The sequence below is a fragment of the Canis lupus genome, chromosome 8 (assembly GCF_011100685.1).
Source record: "Canis lupus familiaris isolate Mischka breed German Shepherd chromosome 8, alternate assembly UU_Cfam_GSD_1.0, whole genome shotgun sequence".
In the NCBI taxonomy this organism is placed as follows: domain Eukaryota; kingdom Metazoa; phylum Chordata; class Mammalia; order Carnivora; family Canidae; genus Canis; species Canis lupus.
In genome coordinates, this window is record NC_049229.1 from 60,008,545 (window position 1) to 60,026,714 (window position 18,170).

Here is an 18,170-nt window from a genome sequence, read left to right on the forward strand (position 1 = left end):
CAGTCTGTTTGTCCGTCTCCCTTCCCATCTGTTTCTCCCCTAAGTTTGTGTGCTCGCTCTCGAATAAATAAATAAATTTTAAATTAATTAATTTTAAAAATCTGACAATCAGGGATCCCTGGGTGGCGCAGCGGTTTGGCGCCTGCCTTTGGCCCAGGGCACGATCCTGGAGACCTGGGATCGAGTCCCACATCGGGCTCCTGGTGCATGGAGCCTGCTTCTCCCTCTGCCTGTGTCTCTGCCTCTCTCTCTCTGTGTGACTATCATAAATAAATAAATAAAATAAAAAATAAAAATCTGACAATTGGAAATTCTTTGTATACTATTTCTTCTGACATTATTCCTGACGAAGATTTAGTACGTTGTTGTTCTTGACATGAAAACATTATGAGTAGGGATCCCTGGGTGGCTCAGCAGTTTGGCACCTGCCTTCAGTCTGGGGCGTGATCCTGGAGTCCTGGGATCAGGTTCCACGTCCGGCTCCTTGCATGGAGCCTGTTCCCTCTGCCTGTGTCTCTGCCTCTCTCTCTCTCTCTCTCTCTGTGACTATCATAAATAATTAATTAATTAATTAATAATTTAAAAAAGAAAAGAAAACATAAGTATATGAACTATGCAATGATTATCACTTTACACAAATTCTTAAATCACAGAAACAGTTCACAACAAATTGGATTGAAGTGTAAAGCGACTAAAGAAAGTGAAAGTGGCCAGATTACCACCAAAATTTTTGTTCCATTCACGTATAAGTCATAAAACTTTTTCCAATTTTAGAACTTTGCAGTTATCTGTTATTCAGATATTGGTGAATTTACCAGTGTGTTACATATTTTCTGTGAAAAATTATATCCAAGCTTTCTGATATTTGTAGCTACAGGAAACAATTATATAATCTCAAAAAAGCAGATTGGGGGGATCCCTGGGTGGCTCAGCGGTTTAGTGCCTTTGGCCCAGGGCGCGATCCTGGATTCTCGGGATCAAGTCCCACATCGGGCTCCCTGCATGGAGCCTGCTTCTCCCTCTGCCTGTGTCTCTGCCTCTCTCTCTCTTTCTTTCTCTCTCTGTGTGTGTCTATCATGAATTTAAAAAAAAAACAAAAACAAAAAAAAAGATTGGTACAACTGATTTCATACTGTGTCCTACTGGTTTCCGAGGAAAGAAAAAGTATAGGATACAAGGTAGGAATTATGAGACATAAAAATACAGGAAAGTTTCTTGCCTTCAGTTCAGAAACAGTTTTTCCATCCCATTTCAGACAGATGAGAGTATATTTCTGCCTTTAAAGACTTTTCTTTGGTGTTTCGTTTTGTCTATTTAATAACCATTACTGATAAGAGTTTTCATACAGGCAATCTAATGCCTTATACATATCTGCCTGCTCTGATCTCAGCTTGTTCTGTTCCTTTAAGTGCAAATAATTCCTGTGATTATTATTTAATAGCCCTGTAGGATTTTTCAGATCCTAGAAATTTTTTCCCCAGGAGCCAAACTCTTCTGGTCCATGAGCTGCGAGTCTTATTTGAGAGCACTTTAAAATGAATATATTGAAATCATTTAAAAAGTGCCCTAGTGATTCAGAATTTAATGCCAAAATATTTCCTTGCTTTGAGTAATTTTGCCTTATATTTGGGATCGGGTTAGAAAGTACTTGGAAAGGAAATAGGTGACTTGACCTATTTTGGGCTTTAGTTAACAGTATTCAGTCATTTGCAATTTTCTTACTTAGCTGAATCAGTACTTAGGTTAGGTTAGCTAACTGGTTCACCATCAGAAGAGTTAAGATCAGTTTAAAATTCCTCATGGTGTAAAAAAAAACGAAAATACAGGGACACCTGGCTGGCTTAGTCGGTAGAGCATGCAACTGTTAATCTTGGGGTCGAAGTCTAGCACCATATTGAAGGTAGAATTTACTTTTAAAAAAAGTCTAAAATATATAATTTTCAGATGAGTCTTTATAATAGACAATATGATGTAAGTAAGGGTGAAGAGCATAGGCTCAGCCTGGGTCTAAATCTATGAGACCCTGCATGGCCTGAGTTTCTTCATCTTTGAAATATAAGTAGTATTTGTATCACCATCTGAAAGTTGGTATGAGAATTCAGTGAATTGTGCATGTAAATTACTTACAACTATACCTTACATGTAGTAAGCATAGTAACTTACTAGTAGCAGTGATAGAAGTTCTTAATTGTCCTCTTTTATCCTACTCAGTGGTAAGAGCAGTGCCTTGCACACAGGAAGCACTCAGCTATCCTCGTGCTCAGCTTGTTCACCTTCCTCTGGTTTCTCTCCCCATGAGCTTTCAGGGCAGAGGTAACAGCTAAATCCTAGCCATCTTCACCTTGGAATCTGTTAACTTCCATGTAACTTCCCCTCTACCAAATAAAGTATCTCAAAGTTCTGTAAAGGATACACAGATGTCCATAAAGTCTGGAATCATAGACATGGCTTTTTGGACACCTAATCTGTTGAAAGAACACAATAGTATCTATGTTTCAAGACTTTGTGGATACCCTGTAGAAATGGTTCTTCCAAAATTAAACCAAAGGAAATGGAGCAGTCCCAAACATCTTCCCTTTCAGCCTTCCCCACTTGTGAGGAGAAGTGCCTTTTCATTTCTTCAAAGCTTTGAAGTACGAGAACTGCTGACACTAGAGATTGCCATAAATGGGGAGAGAAGGAGGGCTGCCACCAACAGTGGTTGAGAAGGGGATTGGTGCTGACGAGTGATTTGGAAACTTTCAGATAAAACTGCTATCTACCTATAGATTTTAATACACAAGCTCAAGACCACAAATATAAGTAGATATTAGTAATTACTATTATTAATTTTTTTTAGTTTCAGAAAGAAAAATGATTGCTAGGGCCCCTAGGTGGCTCAGTTGGTTAAACATCTGCCTTTAGTTCAGGTCATGATCTCAGGGTCCTGGGATCGAGCCCTGTGTTGGGCTCCCTGCTCAGCAGGGAGTCTGCTTCTCTCTTTCCCTCTACCACCACCCCCACTCTTGCTTGCTCGCTCTCTCAAATAAATAAATAAAATATTTTTAAAAAGAAAGAAAATGATTGCTAGTAGTTATATTTAGAATTCTATTTTTGTATATTAGTAATTCAAAACCTTTAATAGAACTTCATATACAATGCTAACTAACATCTTTGGGAATATATATATACTCTCTAGACCTACTAAGGCAACCATTTTTGGGTATATAATCTGGAGATCCCCAATTATGTGAATTTGTAAACATAATTGATGTTGATCAAACCAAATGTTCTGGGTACCTGCGTGGCTTAGTTGGTTAAGTGTCTGCCTCCAACTGAGGTCACAATACCAGGGTCCTAGATCAAGACCCACGTCGGCTCCCTGCTCAGTGGAGAATCTGCTTCTCCCTATCCCTCCATTATTCCCCTTGCTTGTGCTCTCTGGTGCTCTCTCTCTCTCTCTCCCTCTCTGTCTCCCTCTTTCTCTCTCTCTGTCAAATAAATAAAAATAAAATCTTAAAAACAAACCAAATGTTCTTAGCCCTCAGGAGAACCACAAGATGAAGATGTGTTAATCAGAGAAGTGAATGGATTTCCATCCTTTACAAGGTCACCAGTAACTTCTTCAGAGAGACTACACCTAAATATACCTAAATCTGATAAAGTCCTCACAAATGGTACTGAGAAGAACTCCAGTCCCTGTCTGTTCAACGTGGATTACACCACCTCTGGGCCCAGGAGACCATGCTCTGGAACATCACATGGCCGAGGGCCCAAGAGCACGTTCCCAAATACGCATCGCTTTCAGTTAGTTATTTCAAAAGCACCCAGTGGGGACCTTTTGGATAAACATTCTGAACTCTTTTCCAACAGACATTTGCCATTCACTCCACGCACTTTAAAAACAGAAGCAAAGTCTTTCCTGTCACATTATCGATATTACACACCTGCCAGAAGAAAAAAGGATTTTACAGATCAGCGGATGGAAGCTGAAACCCAGACTGAATTAAGCAGGTATGGCACATTTACAGCCAGTAGTAATTCCTTTAGAGTGTTATAGAATTTAATAATAATATTCCTTATTTGGGGACACCTGGGTGGCTCAGCAGTTGGGTGTCTGCCTCCAGTTTAGGGTATAATCCCAGGATCCGGGATTGAGTCTCACATCGAGCTCCCTGTGAGGATCCTGCTTCTCACTCTGCCTATGTCTCGGCTTCTCTCTCTGGCTCTCATGAATAAATAAATAAAATCTTTAAAAAATAATAATATTTCTTATTTTTTATGTTACGTACCTAATGTGTCAGACTTAAGGTCTGGTAGTGCCCTTTTGAAGGGGATGAGATTAATGTGACTTTTCCTTTTGCATGTATCACTAGAACTACCCAAGTCATTGTTGAAAAGTAGCTATTAAACTTGTCAAGCTCTCCTTATAAACAGGAATGATACATATTTTAATTTATTGTTTCAAACATGGTATATGCTTTTAAATATACTTTCAGAGAATCCATAAAATATGTCCTCAAACAACAATTGTGTAACTAGGTCCATAGATTCATGTTAAAAATGGCAAAACAGTGGACTCTCAAGAAAACAACTGTTTGTCTGACTCTCCCTGGGCCTCCTTCCCACAAATAACCAACCCCACTCTCATGTAGCAACAGCTCCCCAGGAATAATTCAAGCAATTGGGATGGTTTCTGGAAATTAAGTAGAATTTGCCTCAATAGTGTTTTCATATATGATAGTGCCTGGCACAACATTCAATAAAAGTTTGGCAAATGATGAAACAAGCAAATTTAATGAAGTGTTAACTGATTTATGATTGTTTTTTCTGATGTTACATAAACAACTATTTGCCTGGTCCTAGGTTTTAGTTATTTTTAGAAAGCAAAAAAAGTACAATTTAGGACTAGTATTCTTTTCTCTGGGTATAAGAGGTACAATAATATCAGATGAGTCTGCATACATTTAATCCCAAGAATTAAAGAATGGGGAGAAATGAGGAAAGCAAGTGTATCGTATCCTTTTCTGATTGTATGTATGATGGCTTTTGAGGATAATAGTTCCCATTTCTCTTGTCCCATTCTAGCTAAAATCTAGCTGCTATTCAAAAAAAAGAAAAGCTATGTAATCCAAACCATATCTATTTCCTGATTATATAATTAGAAATTACACATTTTACAATAGACGGGTTTCATCTCTTATGTCTAAGAGGTTTTTTAAGACAGGAAACTTGTTATCATAGTGTTCGTATTTTGAAGGCTTGACAGTTATTCCTTTTAAAATGTTACAGCTTTAAATCTGATTTTGAGACAGTTGACACCAAGAACTTCACAGATTCAGAAGAGAACATAAAGCAGGTAATAAAAATGAGATCTCTTTGCCACATTAGAATTATAGCTGCTTTCACTTAATAAAATATGTATAGTTGTTTGGACTTGAATAATCTCTTGGTGACACTTCTTGCCTATGATGTAGCCAGTATAGAGACTACCTATTTACACATGGCTGTAGCTCTCTTTGAGTGGCCAGATGGATCCCGCCCAATCTGGGAAATCATTTGTTAGCATTTTTTTCTAGATGGTTCGCTGGCTCTATAGATGAATAAATGAATAAAATACATTAAATATTGCTTTCAAAAATGTAGACTTGCATCACTGAAGGAGCCAGAAAAGCTATACAGAAGTTATTTTAGTTTTATGCCTGTATTTTTTTTTAATTGCCACTGATTATATTATTGGAAATTATACATTGTATAAGAATAGATTTATATCATTCTCTTTTTTTTAAGATTTTATTTATTTATTCATGGTAGACACAGAGAATGAGAGGCAGAAACACAGACAGGCACAGACATCAGGCTCCATGCAGGGAGCCTGATGTGAGACTCAATCCCGGGACTCTGGGATCATGCCCTGGGGCCAAAGGCAGACACTCAACTGCTGAGCCACCCAGGTGTCTCTGGATATCATTTTCTTAGATTTGCTTTTACTTTTTTCTAAACCATTAGGCTCTTTTTTATATGGTGTTTATGTTTTGAATGTTTAACAGTCATTTCTTTTAAAATATTACAGCTTAAAGTCTGATTTTCACATAAGCTGATTCTTTTTATTTTGGGGATATCAATCATATACTTGTGTCCTAATTTAAATTTGTTTATAAAAACAGTTTGTCAATTAAAATGTCAAACATGGGGATGCTTGGGTGACCCATTCGGTTAAGCATCTGCCTTGAGTTCAGGTTGTGATCCTGGGGTCTTGGGATCGAGCCCCACGGTCTGGCTGCCTAATAATCGGAGAGTCTGTTTGTCCCCCTCACTGTCTCTCCCCCACCCCATTCATGTGCACTCTCTCCTCTCCCTGTCTCATGGATAAATAAGATCATTTTTTTCAAAAGTGTTTAAAAAGTAAAATGTCAAACAGATTTCAGACATAAAAGAATAAAATTTAATCACACTGAACTTCTTCTCTTCTGAATAGGGATAGAGAATTGTAGGTTTCCCTCTCAGCCATTAATACCTGTTTGACAGGAGGCCCTGCCATTAAATACCTGCTTGACACGGAGCCCAAGGACAAATCACATCCTATGAAAGCTGAATTTTCGCATCTAGAAAAACTATTTAACGTATAGTATTGGTGGAAAACATAAAATGGTATAGGTAAAGTGCCTAGCCTGAGAAGGGCTCAGTAAATGATGGCTATGACTTGCTTGAGAGGAAAACTGTTAGCTGTGTAGATAACTAAATAAAATAAAGCAGAAGTCCATTTCCATGAAATTGTGCTCCAAATGCTTATCCATAACCCTGTGAGAAAATGGTGTGTCCCCTTACTCTGTAATCTGTACCACCAGCAGTCTACTTGGGGAAGTTAGTATTAAGTGCAATAGACCAAACTTTAACAGCACTGTGCATAAATTAGCATTGTAAAGATTAATCTAACAGTGCAAGCAAATACTTGGCACAGTATGCAGCACCAGTAAGGATTCCATAAAAGTAAGCTGCCGTTATTTTTGTTTGTTAATATTACTGATCATACTATCAGAGCTACCACTGCTTCTCCATATTTGATATGTTGTGATTTGAAACAAATGGGCTATTTGAATTTCTGTTATAATGGTACATTTTTAAATTCAAGGTTACTTAAAACTTACAAATTTTCTTCATTCTTTGTATAATTTATTTATGATGATTCCTTAATGGATTTAAAATATCCCTTATTAAAATATGAGAAATAAGTTGTTTTACGTTGCTTTAAATAAATTTAAGAAAAGTCCCTGAGGGGCACCTGGGTGGCTCAGTTGGCTAAAAGTTGGCATCGAAACAAGTCGTGTTCTCAGGGTTCTGAGATTGAGCCCCACATCAGGCTCCCTGCTCAATGGGGGCCTGCTTCTCCCTCTGTGCCTTTCCCTCCTTTCCTCTTCCCCACCTCAAATAAATACAATCTTTAAAAAAAGAAGAAGAAAAGAAGAAGTCCTTGATTGGGTAGAAAATATATTCTGGAATAGCCTTTGTCGTAATAAGTCAGTCACTTTTATCTACGGGATATCTCCATTCTGTTTCCTTGACTTTTTTGAAGTTTGCTGTTTTACTTTATTTCTGCTTTCATAATGTATTTTTGAAGCAAAATAAAGATTTATTCTTCTCATTATATCTCCAGGCATCTAACTGTTTGACAGATGATACCAAAGGAAAAATAAATCCTTTACCCCTACAAGGGCATGACTTACCATGGGATGAGATCAAAGATGGCACTCTTCAGTGCTCCTCACCAAGGTAAACAGCTCACAGAAGTCCCTTCAACTGTCTAAACTGCTTTCCTGTCTAACAGACATATAATATTTGCAACATAAGTTCTGTTTTTAATTACTTGCACTCTAATCTATTTCAGTGTTATACAAATTTAACAGCAATGTTAGGTTCACTAAGGAAATTTTATGAATTAGTACTCAATAAAAGTTTAAATGAATTCATTTTGCTAATTCATTAATAAAGAAAAGACATACTGGCTTATATTATTTGCCAATGGTATTCATATGGAAAAGGATTTTCCTGGGGCGCCTGAGTGGCTCAGTTCATTAAGTGTCCAACTCTTGATTTCATCTTGGGTTGTAATCTCAGGGTCATGAGATCAAGCCCTGCACTGGGCTCTGAGCTGGGTATGGAGGCTGCTTAAGGCTTAATGTTCTCTCCCTCTCTACCTCTGCTCCCTGCCCCCTTGCACAAGTGTACACATTCTCTCTCTCAAAAACAAAGAAAGAAAAAGGATTTTCCTGAAGACAAATCCTTTAACAGTGATGCTAACTAGTTAGTTAATGTGGCAGAAATAATACTGTAAAACCTCATGATTTTAGGATTCATAATTCATGATTTTGAATATTCACCATGTGCTAGTGTTTTATCTGTCACTACTGTGTACTAGCACGGTTTTTAAAAACTATGCGTCATATTTAGTAAATATGGAATACTACACCTAGATAAAAATGAGAGGTTAGCAAAAATGCCTTTGGTAGTTACAGCTGTCAAATGTATTTCTATTGTCAGAGATTATATATGAGATGAAGAAGGTGGAAATAAAGGACTAGAGATTAAAAAGAGGGCAAGAAGGCAGCCCGGGTGGCTCAGTGGTTTAGTGCCTGCCTTCAGCCCAGGGCGTGATCCTGGAGGCCCTGAATCGAGTCCCACATCAGGCTCCCTGCATGGAGCCTACTTCTCCCTCTGCCTGTGTCTCTGCCTCTCTCCCTCTGTCTCTCATGAATAAATAAATAAATAAAATTTAAAAATAAATAAATAAAAATAAAAAGAGGGCAAGAATGAGGTGTCATAGAGCAGACCGGAAGGCACATATGTGATTCCCTCCGAGCCCAGGTCCTCCCTAAGGCCCTTCCCAGGGAGACAGCACCTGCTAAGGCTGTGGGCAGTTCATTGCCAACCTCTCTTGTCTTGAAATTCATGATGCTTCAGTACTCATAACAAGATTTATAAGCTAACTCTTGAGTCACTCTGCAATTAATACAAAGAATGGCCTTAAGAAAGGAATATATAGGAGGATCCCTGGGTGGCTCAGTGGTTTAGCGCCTGCCTGCCTTTGGCCCAGGGCGCGATCCTGGAGTCCAGGGATCGAGACCCACGTCGGGCTCCCGGCATGGAGCCTGCTTCTCCCTCCTCCTGTGTCTCCGCCTCTTTCTCTTTCTCTCTGTGTCTTTCATGAATAAAAATAAATAGATAAATCTTAAAAAAAAAAAAAAAAAGAAAGAAAGCAAGCAAGCTTTGGAGAAATGCTTATTTAAAAAAAAGAAAGTAATATATATCTTTTCTAGTAGTTTGTCTAAAAGAAGTAAAGTAAAATATTTATAATTGAGAATACCTGAATACCTGAATAAAAAGATTGGAATTGTGACACCTGGGTGGCTCAGCAGTTGAGTGTCTGCTGTTGGCCCAGGGCATGATGCTGGAGTCCCGGGATCAAGTCCCACATTGGGCTTCCTTCCTGATGAAGCCGGCTTCTCCCTCTGCCTGTGTCTCTGCCTCTCTCTCTCTCTCTGTCTCTCATGAATAAATAAATAAAATATTTTAAAAGAAAAAGATTGGAATTAACTAATGACATAACTAAATGTTGACAAAATTTATCATAATAACCAGGCTTAAAACAGTTTTTCATAGGGAAATAATCTGTTTCCAGCATTATTTATATGCTAAGCTTAGTCAAAGTAAAAATTGTGTATACTAGGTAAGTGCTATAGTCCAGTTTGAAAAAGGATTGTGGGGCAGCCCCATTGGCTCAGTGGTTTAGCTCCACCCTTGGGCCAGGGCGTGATCCTGGAGACCTGAGATCAAGTCCCACGTTGGGCTCCCCACATGGAGCCTGCTTCTCCCTCTGCCTGTGTCTCTGCCTCTCTCTCTCTCTCTGTCTCTCATGAATAAATAAATCTTTAAAAAAAAAAAAAAAGGATTGTGGAAGTACCTGGTGGCTCAGTCAGTGAAGTATCTGACTCTTGATCTCAGCTCATGTCTTGTTCATAGGGTGGTGAGTTCAAGCCCTGCACTAGACATGGAGCTGAACGAACAAATGAATGAATGAAGTTAAATAGATAATTTCTGAATCTGTAATCAGAAGACTAGTTAAAAATATCTCTGTTATTTACTAACACACGACCTTGGCAAGTTACCCAACATTTCTGCCTCCTGGTGAACTCATCAGTTGGTGGGAAAAATAATACCTACCCAATATACCAGACAGGGTTATTCTGAATATTAGATCAGATCAGGGATAGGAGAGTACTTTTAAAATTCTAAAATATATTATTACTAATATATAACATTATTGAATACTTACTGCATGCCAGTCACTGTTATGTTCAAATATAATTTTCTCTTTCCAGGGCAGTATGTCAGTATTCCCTGCAGCTTCCTCCAGAGAGAAAAATCTACTCTGAGTAAGAGCTTTTTGACCTCTTTATTTTGCTTAGTGGAAATCAAGAATTAAGAATCACACAACTATTATTAAAGAAGTCAGGACTGAACATTAATTCCTCTTATAACTAGCTTTGGGGATCCCTGGGTGGCGCAGCGGTTTGGCGCCTGCCTTTGGTCCAGGGCGCGATCCTGGAGACCCGGGATCGAATCCCACGTCGGGCTCCCGGTGCATGGAGCCTGCTTCTCCCTCTTCCTGTGTCTCTGCCTCTCTCTCTCTTTCTCTCTCTGTGACTATCATAAATAAATAAAACTTAAAAAAATAAAAATAAAAAAAAATAACTAGCTTTGGAGTTCAGTTATATAATATGCCCTAAATTTGAGAATGACCAGAATTTTCTGAAATAGCTGTCAATCACTTCATCTTTTTGTATCCAGGGGAAATTTGTCCCTAAGTTAATAATGCCTATTTTTTTTTATGATTAGTACCCATAAAAATAAACAAGAATAACAAAAGTTGTAGAGAAATGCAGACTTTGGGTAGCTCAGGTTACCCTTCCTCGAGGTTTCCAACCTCACCAGTTCTTTACAGATAGCATACTTCTAGATTTTCATGTTGTTTAGTTAAGCTACACTTTTTCAGGGAATATTCACCTAATTTTTAGTTTCATTTATTCTCAAACTGGCTGCTTAAATATTAGAGGCTGAGAATCATTTTGAAACTGTAACTTTTTATATAACATTTTAATCTTCTATTATCTAATTTTCTTATTAACTCTTCCCCTTATATTTACATAGAGTAATTGAGTAGTTATGTGCTACTTACATTTTCTATCAATTCACTGATTTCAGCTAATTAAAATGAAATTTATAATAGTATTCAGTTTTCTTGTACTAGCTATTAAAATGTTATAAGATAAAGAAATGTGGGATGCCTAGGTGGGTCAACAGTTGAGCGCGTCTGCCTTTGGCTCAGGGCGTGATCCTGGGATCCTGGGATTGAGTCCCTCATCAGGCTCCCTACAGGGAGCCTGCTTCTCCCTCTGCCTGTGTTTCTGCCTATGTGTGTCTCTCATGAATAAAAAAATGAAATCTTAAAAAAAAGGGGGGGGTGATCAAGGAAATGTACCCACATAATTAAAAATTGTCACTATATTTATATACACAAATTTCCCTACTAGCATATTTTTTCTCCTCTCTATACATTTTGAGAAAAAAAGAATAATTTTTTCTTCTCAATAAATTCCGCAACCTTCCAACCAGATGCTCTTCTAGGAGCAGAAGACAATTTCATAGTTGAAGTTCTTGCTTCTCTGGATTAGTTTCCTTTTTCCCCCTCCTATAAGTGCTGTCTGTGCACAGGACTCACACCTCTGCTGCTGGACACAGTCAAGAATCAGAGGACCTGTAAAATGTCAAGAACACCCCCCCCCCCCCCCCCCAGTGGTTCACATTTGATTGCCCTTTTGCCCTTCGTTGCTCTGTTTTGTGGTTTGTTTGTTTTGTGTGTGTGTGTGTTTTATTTTTGTTTGTGTGTATTTTTTTATTGGAGTTCAATTTGCCAACATATAGCATAACATCCACTTTGCTGTTTTAATTCTGGCTTTTCTGTTAACGGTAGATGAATGCTGTATACATCTATGAAATTTTACTTGATTAGGGAATATTTTCTCATCTTTAAATAAATGTATCTTTGCATAATTTAAGAAGTTAGACATGTTTGTTTTATACAGTCCTCCTAATGTAAGATAGTGATATATTTGTCTTATTAGAGGTAGATATTTCTAAGTAGGTACTCGTGTTTCCTATAGTTTTCAGAGTAAGTAGGAAATAATTTCTATGCTGTGTACTGCTTTGTTTTCACAGTGAAGAAGAACTGTTGTATCTGAGTTTCATTGAAGATGTAACAGATGAAATTTTGAAACTTGGCTTATTTTCAAACAGGTTAGATTATTTAAATTATATTATGGTGTTTGAACAGTACATTAAATACTCTATTCTTAAAAAAATACTCTTTTCTTTTCATGTTAATCTCTAACATGTATCAGGAAATGAAAAATTACATTGCTTTCCGAGGGGGGCTTTTTTTTATTTTAAAGATACTTGAGAGAGAGAGAGCATGCACAAACGGGGAGGAGCAGAGGAAGAAGGATAGGCAAACTCCTCAGGGAGTGCAGAGCCCAATGCGGGGCTCAGTCTCACAACCCTGAGATTATGAGCTGAGCCAAAATCCAGAGTCAGGCACTTAACCAACTGAGACACCCAGGTGCCTCTTCAGGGGACATATTCTTATAATTGATAACAATTTGTAAGGAATGTTTAATTCATACCATATAAGGCAAGTTCACAGTTTGAGGGAATTTCAGAAGAGAATAGAGATTTTACTCATTTAAATACTGTTACTTCTCTTCTATGCAGAGAACAGATTGGTGGTTACCAGTTGTGGGGGAAAATGGGTAACGGTAGTCAAAAGGTAAAACTCCCAGTTATAAAATAAATAAGTCATGGGGATAATGTACAGCCTGGCGACTATAGTTAATAGTACTGTGTTGCATATCTGAAAGTTGTGAGAGAGTAGATCTTTAAAGTGCTCATCACAAGAAAAAAAAATTCTGTAACTGTGTGATGGATGTTAACTAGATTTATTTTAGTGATTATTTTACAATCTAAAATACTGAATCATGTTGTATGCCTTGCATTGATATAATGTATGTCAGTTATACCTTTTTAAATTTAAAAAATTCATTACGGGGGACCCCTGGGTGACTTAGCGGTTGAGCATCTGCCTTCAGCCCAGAGCGTGATCCTGGAGTCCCGGGATCGAGTCCCACATCAGGCTCCCTGCCTGGAGCCTGCTTCTCCCTCTGCCTGTGTCTGCCTCTGTGTGTCTGTGTCTCTCATGAATAAATAAATGAAATCTTTAAAAAAAAAATTTATCACGAGGTGCCTGGGTGGCACGGTCATTTGAGCATCTGACTTTTGGTTCCAGTTCAGGTTGTGATCTCAGAGTCATGGTATCAAGCGCCATGTCAGGCTCCCCACTTGGCATGGAGTCTACTTGAGAGTCTCTTTGCTCCTCCTGGTTGTACGCTGTCTCTGTCAAAATAAATCTTTAAAAAAAAAAAAAACTATCACAAAAAAAAAGTGATACTCATACTTGAAAGAGGTAAAATTGTCTTTATTTACAAACATTGTCATCCATGTAAAAAACCCAATCTACAAAAAAAAACAAATTATAACTACAAAACACACATTATATCTTAGTTAATATAGACTAGTGAACTAAATTTTTGCTTATTTATAATGAGTATAGAGTTTCAAATTTGCAAGATGAAAAAGTTCTGTTGATCTGTTTCACAACAATGTGAATATATTTAACACTACTGAACTATACACTTAAAAATGGTTAAATGGTAAATTTTATATTATGTGGGTTTTTTTACCATCACAACAAAATATTAAGATTCCAACTGCAGGGGATCCCTGCATGGCTCAGTGGTTTAGCACCTGCCTTCGCCCTAAAGCATGATCCTCAAGTCCCAAGATCGAGTCCCGCATCAGGCTCCCTACATGGAGCCTGCTTCTCCCTCTGCCTGTGTCTCTGCCTCTCTCTCTGTCTCTCATGAATAAATAAATAAAATCTTTAAAAAAAAAATCCAACTGTAAATCAAAAAAATAAAGCACAGGTTGGAAGCAAAAATAAAAAACATTTGCACAGAACATGTTTATTGTAGAAAAAACCTTAAATTTTTCTTTTAGATTTTAAGGCTGTGTATTGCAGCATTTGTTATAAAAGCCCCAAAAAATGGAACCAACCCATATATTGAATAGTAATGGTTTGGTGGTTGCATAAATTGTTGAATATTTATAAGAGCAAGTTCTGTCCAGGGATTTAAAATGATATTTTAGAAGTGAATTTATTTATGCAGAAAAATGTTCAAAATATGTGGTTGATGAGAGAAAACAAAATAGGTACCCAAATAGTATGTATTGTTTATAAAAGGTAGAATTCAAATTTCTTGGGCTTTTAAAAATTGCTAGCAGCTGGGTGGCTCAGCTGGTTAAGTGTCCAACTCTTGGTTTCAGCTCAGGTCATGATCTCACACGTCCTGAAATTGAGTCCTGTGTCGGGCTCCCTGCTCAGCAGGAAATCTGCTCTAGATTCTCTCTCTCCCTCTACTTCTGCCCCTGCCCCCACTGTGTGCATGCTCTCTCACTCTCTCTAAAATAAATAATCTTAAAAAAATGCTAAGTAATACAGAACTACTAAATCTAAGATTGGCATACTTCATTGATAAAAAATTGTTAACAAAGGCATTGCTAAAATTCGTGTAATAACAAGACAAGCATAGTGTAGTTGAAAAAATACTTTGGAGCCAGACATGTCTGGGTTAAATTTCCTTCGTGGCTTGTAACCTTAGAGGAGAGGAAATCATCATCTTAGATAATTTTCTCATCTTTAAAATGATCTTCATGATACCTTTCTCTCCCAGTGTAGGTCATGATTAGAGGTATAATGATTGTCAAGCACAAATGTCTAGTGGTACCTAATTAGTGATAGTTTCTAGGTTATTGTGTGGATTTACCACCAGTGGAATTTTTTTCAATTATAATTCAGGAAGCATTGTAAAATAACTCTTTATAAGAGAATTTTCTTCAGGGTTTGGTTTGAAGGGTTTGTGTATGTGAAAGAGAAGAAGGGTGGGGGCTTTTGGTGTTTGCATATGTGTGTGAGAGAAAAAAAGAATACTTTTGGTGTGTGGAAGGGGTATTGTTGGATCTCATTTAAAATATTTTCACAGAAATGTAAGTGGTATGTTATCTTTCAGAAACAATGGCATCTGTTCAATATAACTTAAACAAAAACAAAAGCCATACTAGCTTCCAAATTGCAGAACTTGACAGAACAGGGAAGGATTAGTGTTTAGCTTTGGAAAGAAAAAACAGAACCTAAAAAATATTTTCCAGCCTTTAGTAGTCTTGTTATTTATTGTATGGCTATTTTGTATTTAGTTGGTTTTCTGATTTTGAGACATTTAACATTTCTATTTATTATTTTTAGGTTTTTAGAACGACTGTTTGAGCGACATATAAAACAAAATAAACATCATTTGGAGGAGGTTTGTCTTTCTTTAGACATTCATTAGAAAAATTCTAGTATGGAAAGAATCTTAAAGTTTTTCCATAGCCTCAAAAAACAGCAAGGGCTATTTTTCCCTTGTACCTTTTGTGTGTAGGGGTGGGGTGGAGGGAGGGGAATGTGGGTGAAAGAAGCATTAATCCTGCTGAGTTGAGCAGCACTGCAGACAAAAGTAATTCAGTTTGTCTCATTTAATTAATGTAATTATTCTTAATCCTAGGGGAAAATGCGCCACCTGCTGCATATCCTGAAGGTGGACTTGGGCTGCACATCCAGAGAAAACTCAGTAAAGCTGGATGATCTTGATATGCTGGATTTACATGATTTTGAACAGGCTGAGAATTCAAAAGAAAATGAATTTAGAAATAAACACGACACCACAATTCAACAGGAACGTCAAGAATACCAAAAAGCTTTGGATATGTTATTGTCTATACCAAAGGATGAGAATGAGAGACTCTCTTCACCAAATGAATTTTTCTTACCCGTCTATAAATCAAAGTATTCAGAAGGGGTCATAATTCAGCAAGTGAATGATGAAACAAATCTTGGACCTTCTTCCTGGGATGAAAAAAATCCAAGTGTCTCAGACAGCTTAACAGACCAAGAGACCTCTGTGAACGTCATTGAAGGGGACAGTGACAGTGAAAAGGTGGAGCCTTCGAATGAATTATGTTGTCTTAGCACAGAACTCTCCCCAGCTCTTCAGTTTCACAGTGTTCAAGGTGACAACAGTCATAACATGGAAGGACCAACTCTTAAAATCATGGAAATGAGCATTGAGGACTGACCTTAGGATGTTTGATCTTCATCAATAAATATCCTAAATGGCCAGTAATTCAATATTCCTTTTCCTCTATTTTATTCTTTTATATATTAGGATTTCTGTATTTGCTTTCTATGCTCTCTAATAAATTAGCAGCTTAAAACTACACACATGTATTATTTATCCCACAATTTCTGTGGCTCAGGAGTCTAGGCACAACTTAAATGTGTCTGCTCTGGATCTCTCAAGGCCATAATCCAGGTGTTATTTGGGGCTATGGTCTCATCTGGAGGCTTGATTGGGACAAGAATCTGCTTCCAAACTCTCTTCAGGTTGTTGGAAGAATTCCTTTCCCTGTAGCTGTGACTCTGAGGGCTTCAATTTTTTGCTGGCCATTGGCCACTGGCTGCCCTCAGCTTCTAGAGGCTGCCCTCTCTTCCCTATCACTTGGCCCTCTCTGTAAGCAGCCACAATGTGGCGGCTTGCTTCTTTAAGGCTAGTGAGATGAAGCCCCATATAATATAACGTGATCACGGGAACGACTCTCCATCACCTTTGCCACCTTCTTTCAGTTAGAAGCAAGTCACAGGTCCTGCCCACAATTAAGGAGCAGAGATACCATACAAGGGTACAAATATTAGAGAATCACTGGGGTCCCCCTAGGATCTGTTGGACACAGTTTCTAAAGTTGCTTTTCAGGGAGACCTATTTTACCCAGACATAAGTGATTCTGTATGCAATGGGAAATGGTTTATGATCGGGCATGGATCTTGAAACATTAAGCCTTGTCTGTAGTATCTTTAACTTCTTTCTTGCTTTCCTGCAATATCTGAAGCTCCAAGGCGTTTCTAGTTATTAGTAAGCTAGGGCAGTATGTCAGCTCTCTGAGAAATTGTCCCTTCCTAATGAGGGCAAACATTCTGTCAAGGCAGTTTGATACCCTCCTCTTGCCCTTGTAGTCATGAGTGGAATCTTTACTATTAGGATATGCCTCAGAACACTCTATTCATACTTTTTCAACTGCTTACAATAATGTAATTGAATAATTGAGTCCCAGTTTCATGCCTAGGAACTATGAAGCATAAAAAGATGAAACAAAATAATGATAATCCAGATGTTCTAGAAACATAGCACTGGCCCCCAAATATCCCAGTGATTTCTGGTAGTATATGGGTGACGGATCTATCTCACTACTGGGAAGCTTACTGTCACCACTGTTTAGGATTCAGGCTCAGGAGCAACCTGCAAAGCACAATATGGTAGGCTGGGCACCCAAGCCACTTCTCCCCCGATGTCTTACACCCCAAGTCACCCCGCTACAGCCCTTCCTCAGACCCATCTACCCCTCAGCTCCCACCTGTGGAATTCTTCCCCTGAACTTTCTGAACAACCCCTCCCTTCTCCATGTCACAATCCTCTTCAATCTCCTAAAATATCCTCCACCCTACACTTGGCTCCCAGCCTGGGTCTCCCCATCAGCCATCCTTCACCCGTCTCTTCTTGGGCTCCATCCTTCTCTTGTCGTATCCTCACTGGCCCACAAACCCCTCACCGCATTAGCCATACTGCTGCCTCAGACTCACTGCACTGGCTCAGAGTTTCCTCTTTCCTGGAGCTGCCAACTTGCCTAAGGCATTCTCAGTACCTGGCCTCCCGCTGGTTCTCAGCTGATGGGCCCTGCCCCAGAGCTGCTGCTGCCTGCCTGCTTTGCCATGTCTGGTGTTCTCCAATCTCTAACTCTGGCCACAGCTTTTGGCATGTCTAGGACCATGACCCATCCTGATTTTTTACCTTTTAAGAGTATTTTGTTGTTGCTGTCCTCAGGTTTCCTTTTAAAATTCAAGCTAAGAAAGATGTGTTGGAGAACATGAGAGACTC

General features: G+C 38.4%; 1 protein-coding gene across 4 annotated transcripts in view; it reads left to right on the forward strand.

The window, feature by feature from the left end:
• SPATA7 (spermatogenesis associated 7) overlaps positions 1-16,458 on the forward strand; it is a 39,098-nt gene extending 22,640 nt beyond the window's left edge. For all 4 annotated transcript variants that reach the window (XM_038545497.1, XM_038545498.1, XM_038545499.1 and 1 more), the window contains 7 exons: positions 3,521-3,993; positions 5,272-5,338; positions 7,634-7,749; positions 10,356-10,409; positions 12,253-12,330; positions 15,449-15,506; positions 15,747-16,458. In XM_038545497.1, coding sequence (XP_038401425.1) covers positions 3,521-3,993; positions 5,272-5,338; positions 7,634-7,749; positions 10,356-10,409; positions 12,253-12,330; positions 15,449-15,506; positions 15,747-16,316 — 1,416 coding nt within the window. In that variant the 3' untranslated portion in view covers positions 16,317-16,458. The remainder of the gene's footprint in view (positions 1-3,520; positions 3,994-5,271; positions 5,339-7,633; positions 7,750-10,355; positions 10,410-12,252; positions 12,331-15,448; positions 15,507-15,746) is intronic.
• The last annotated feature ends 1,712 nt before the right edge of the window (positions 16,459-18,170 follow it).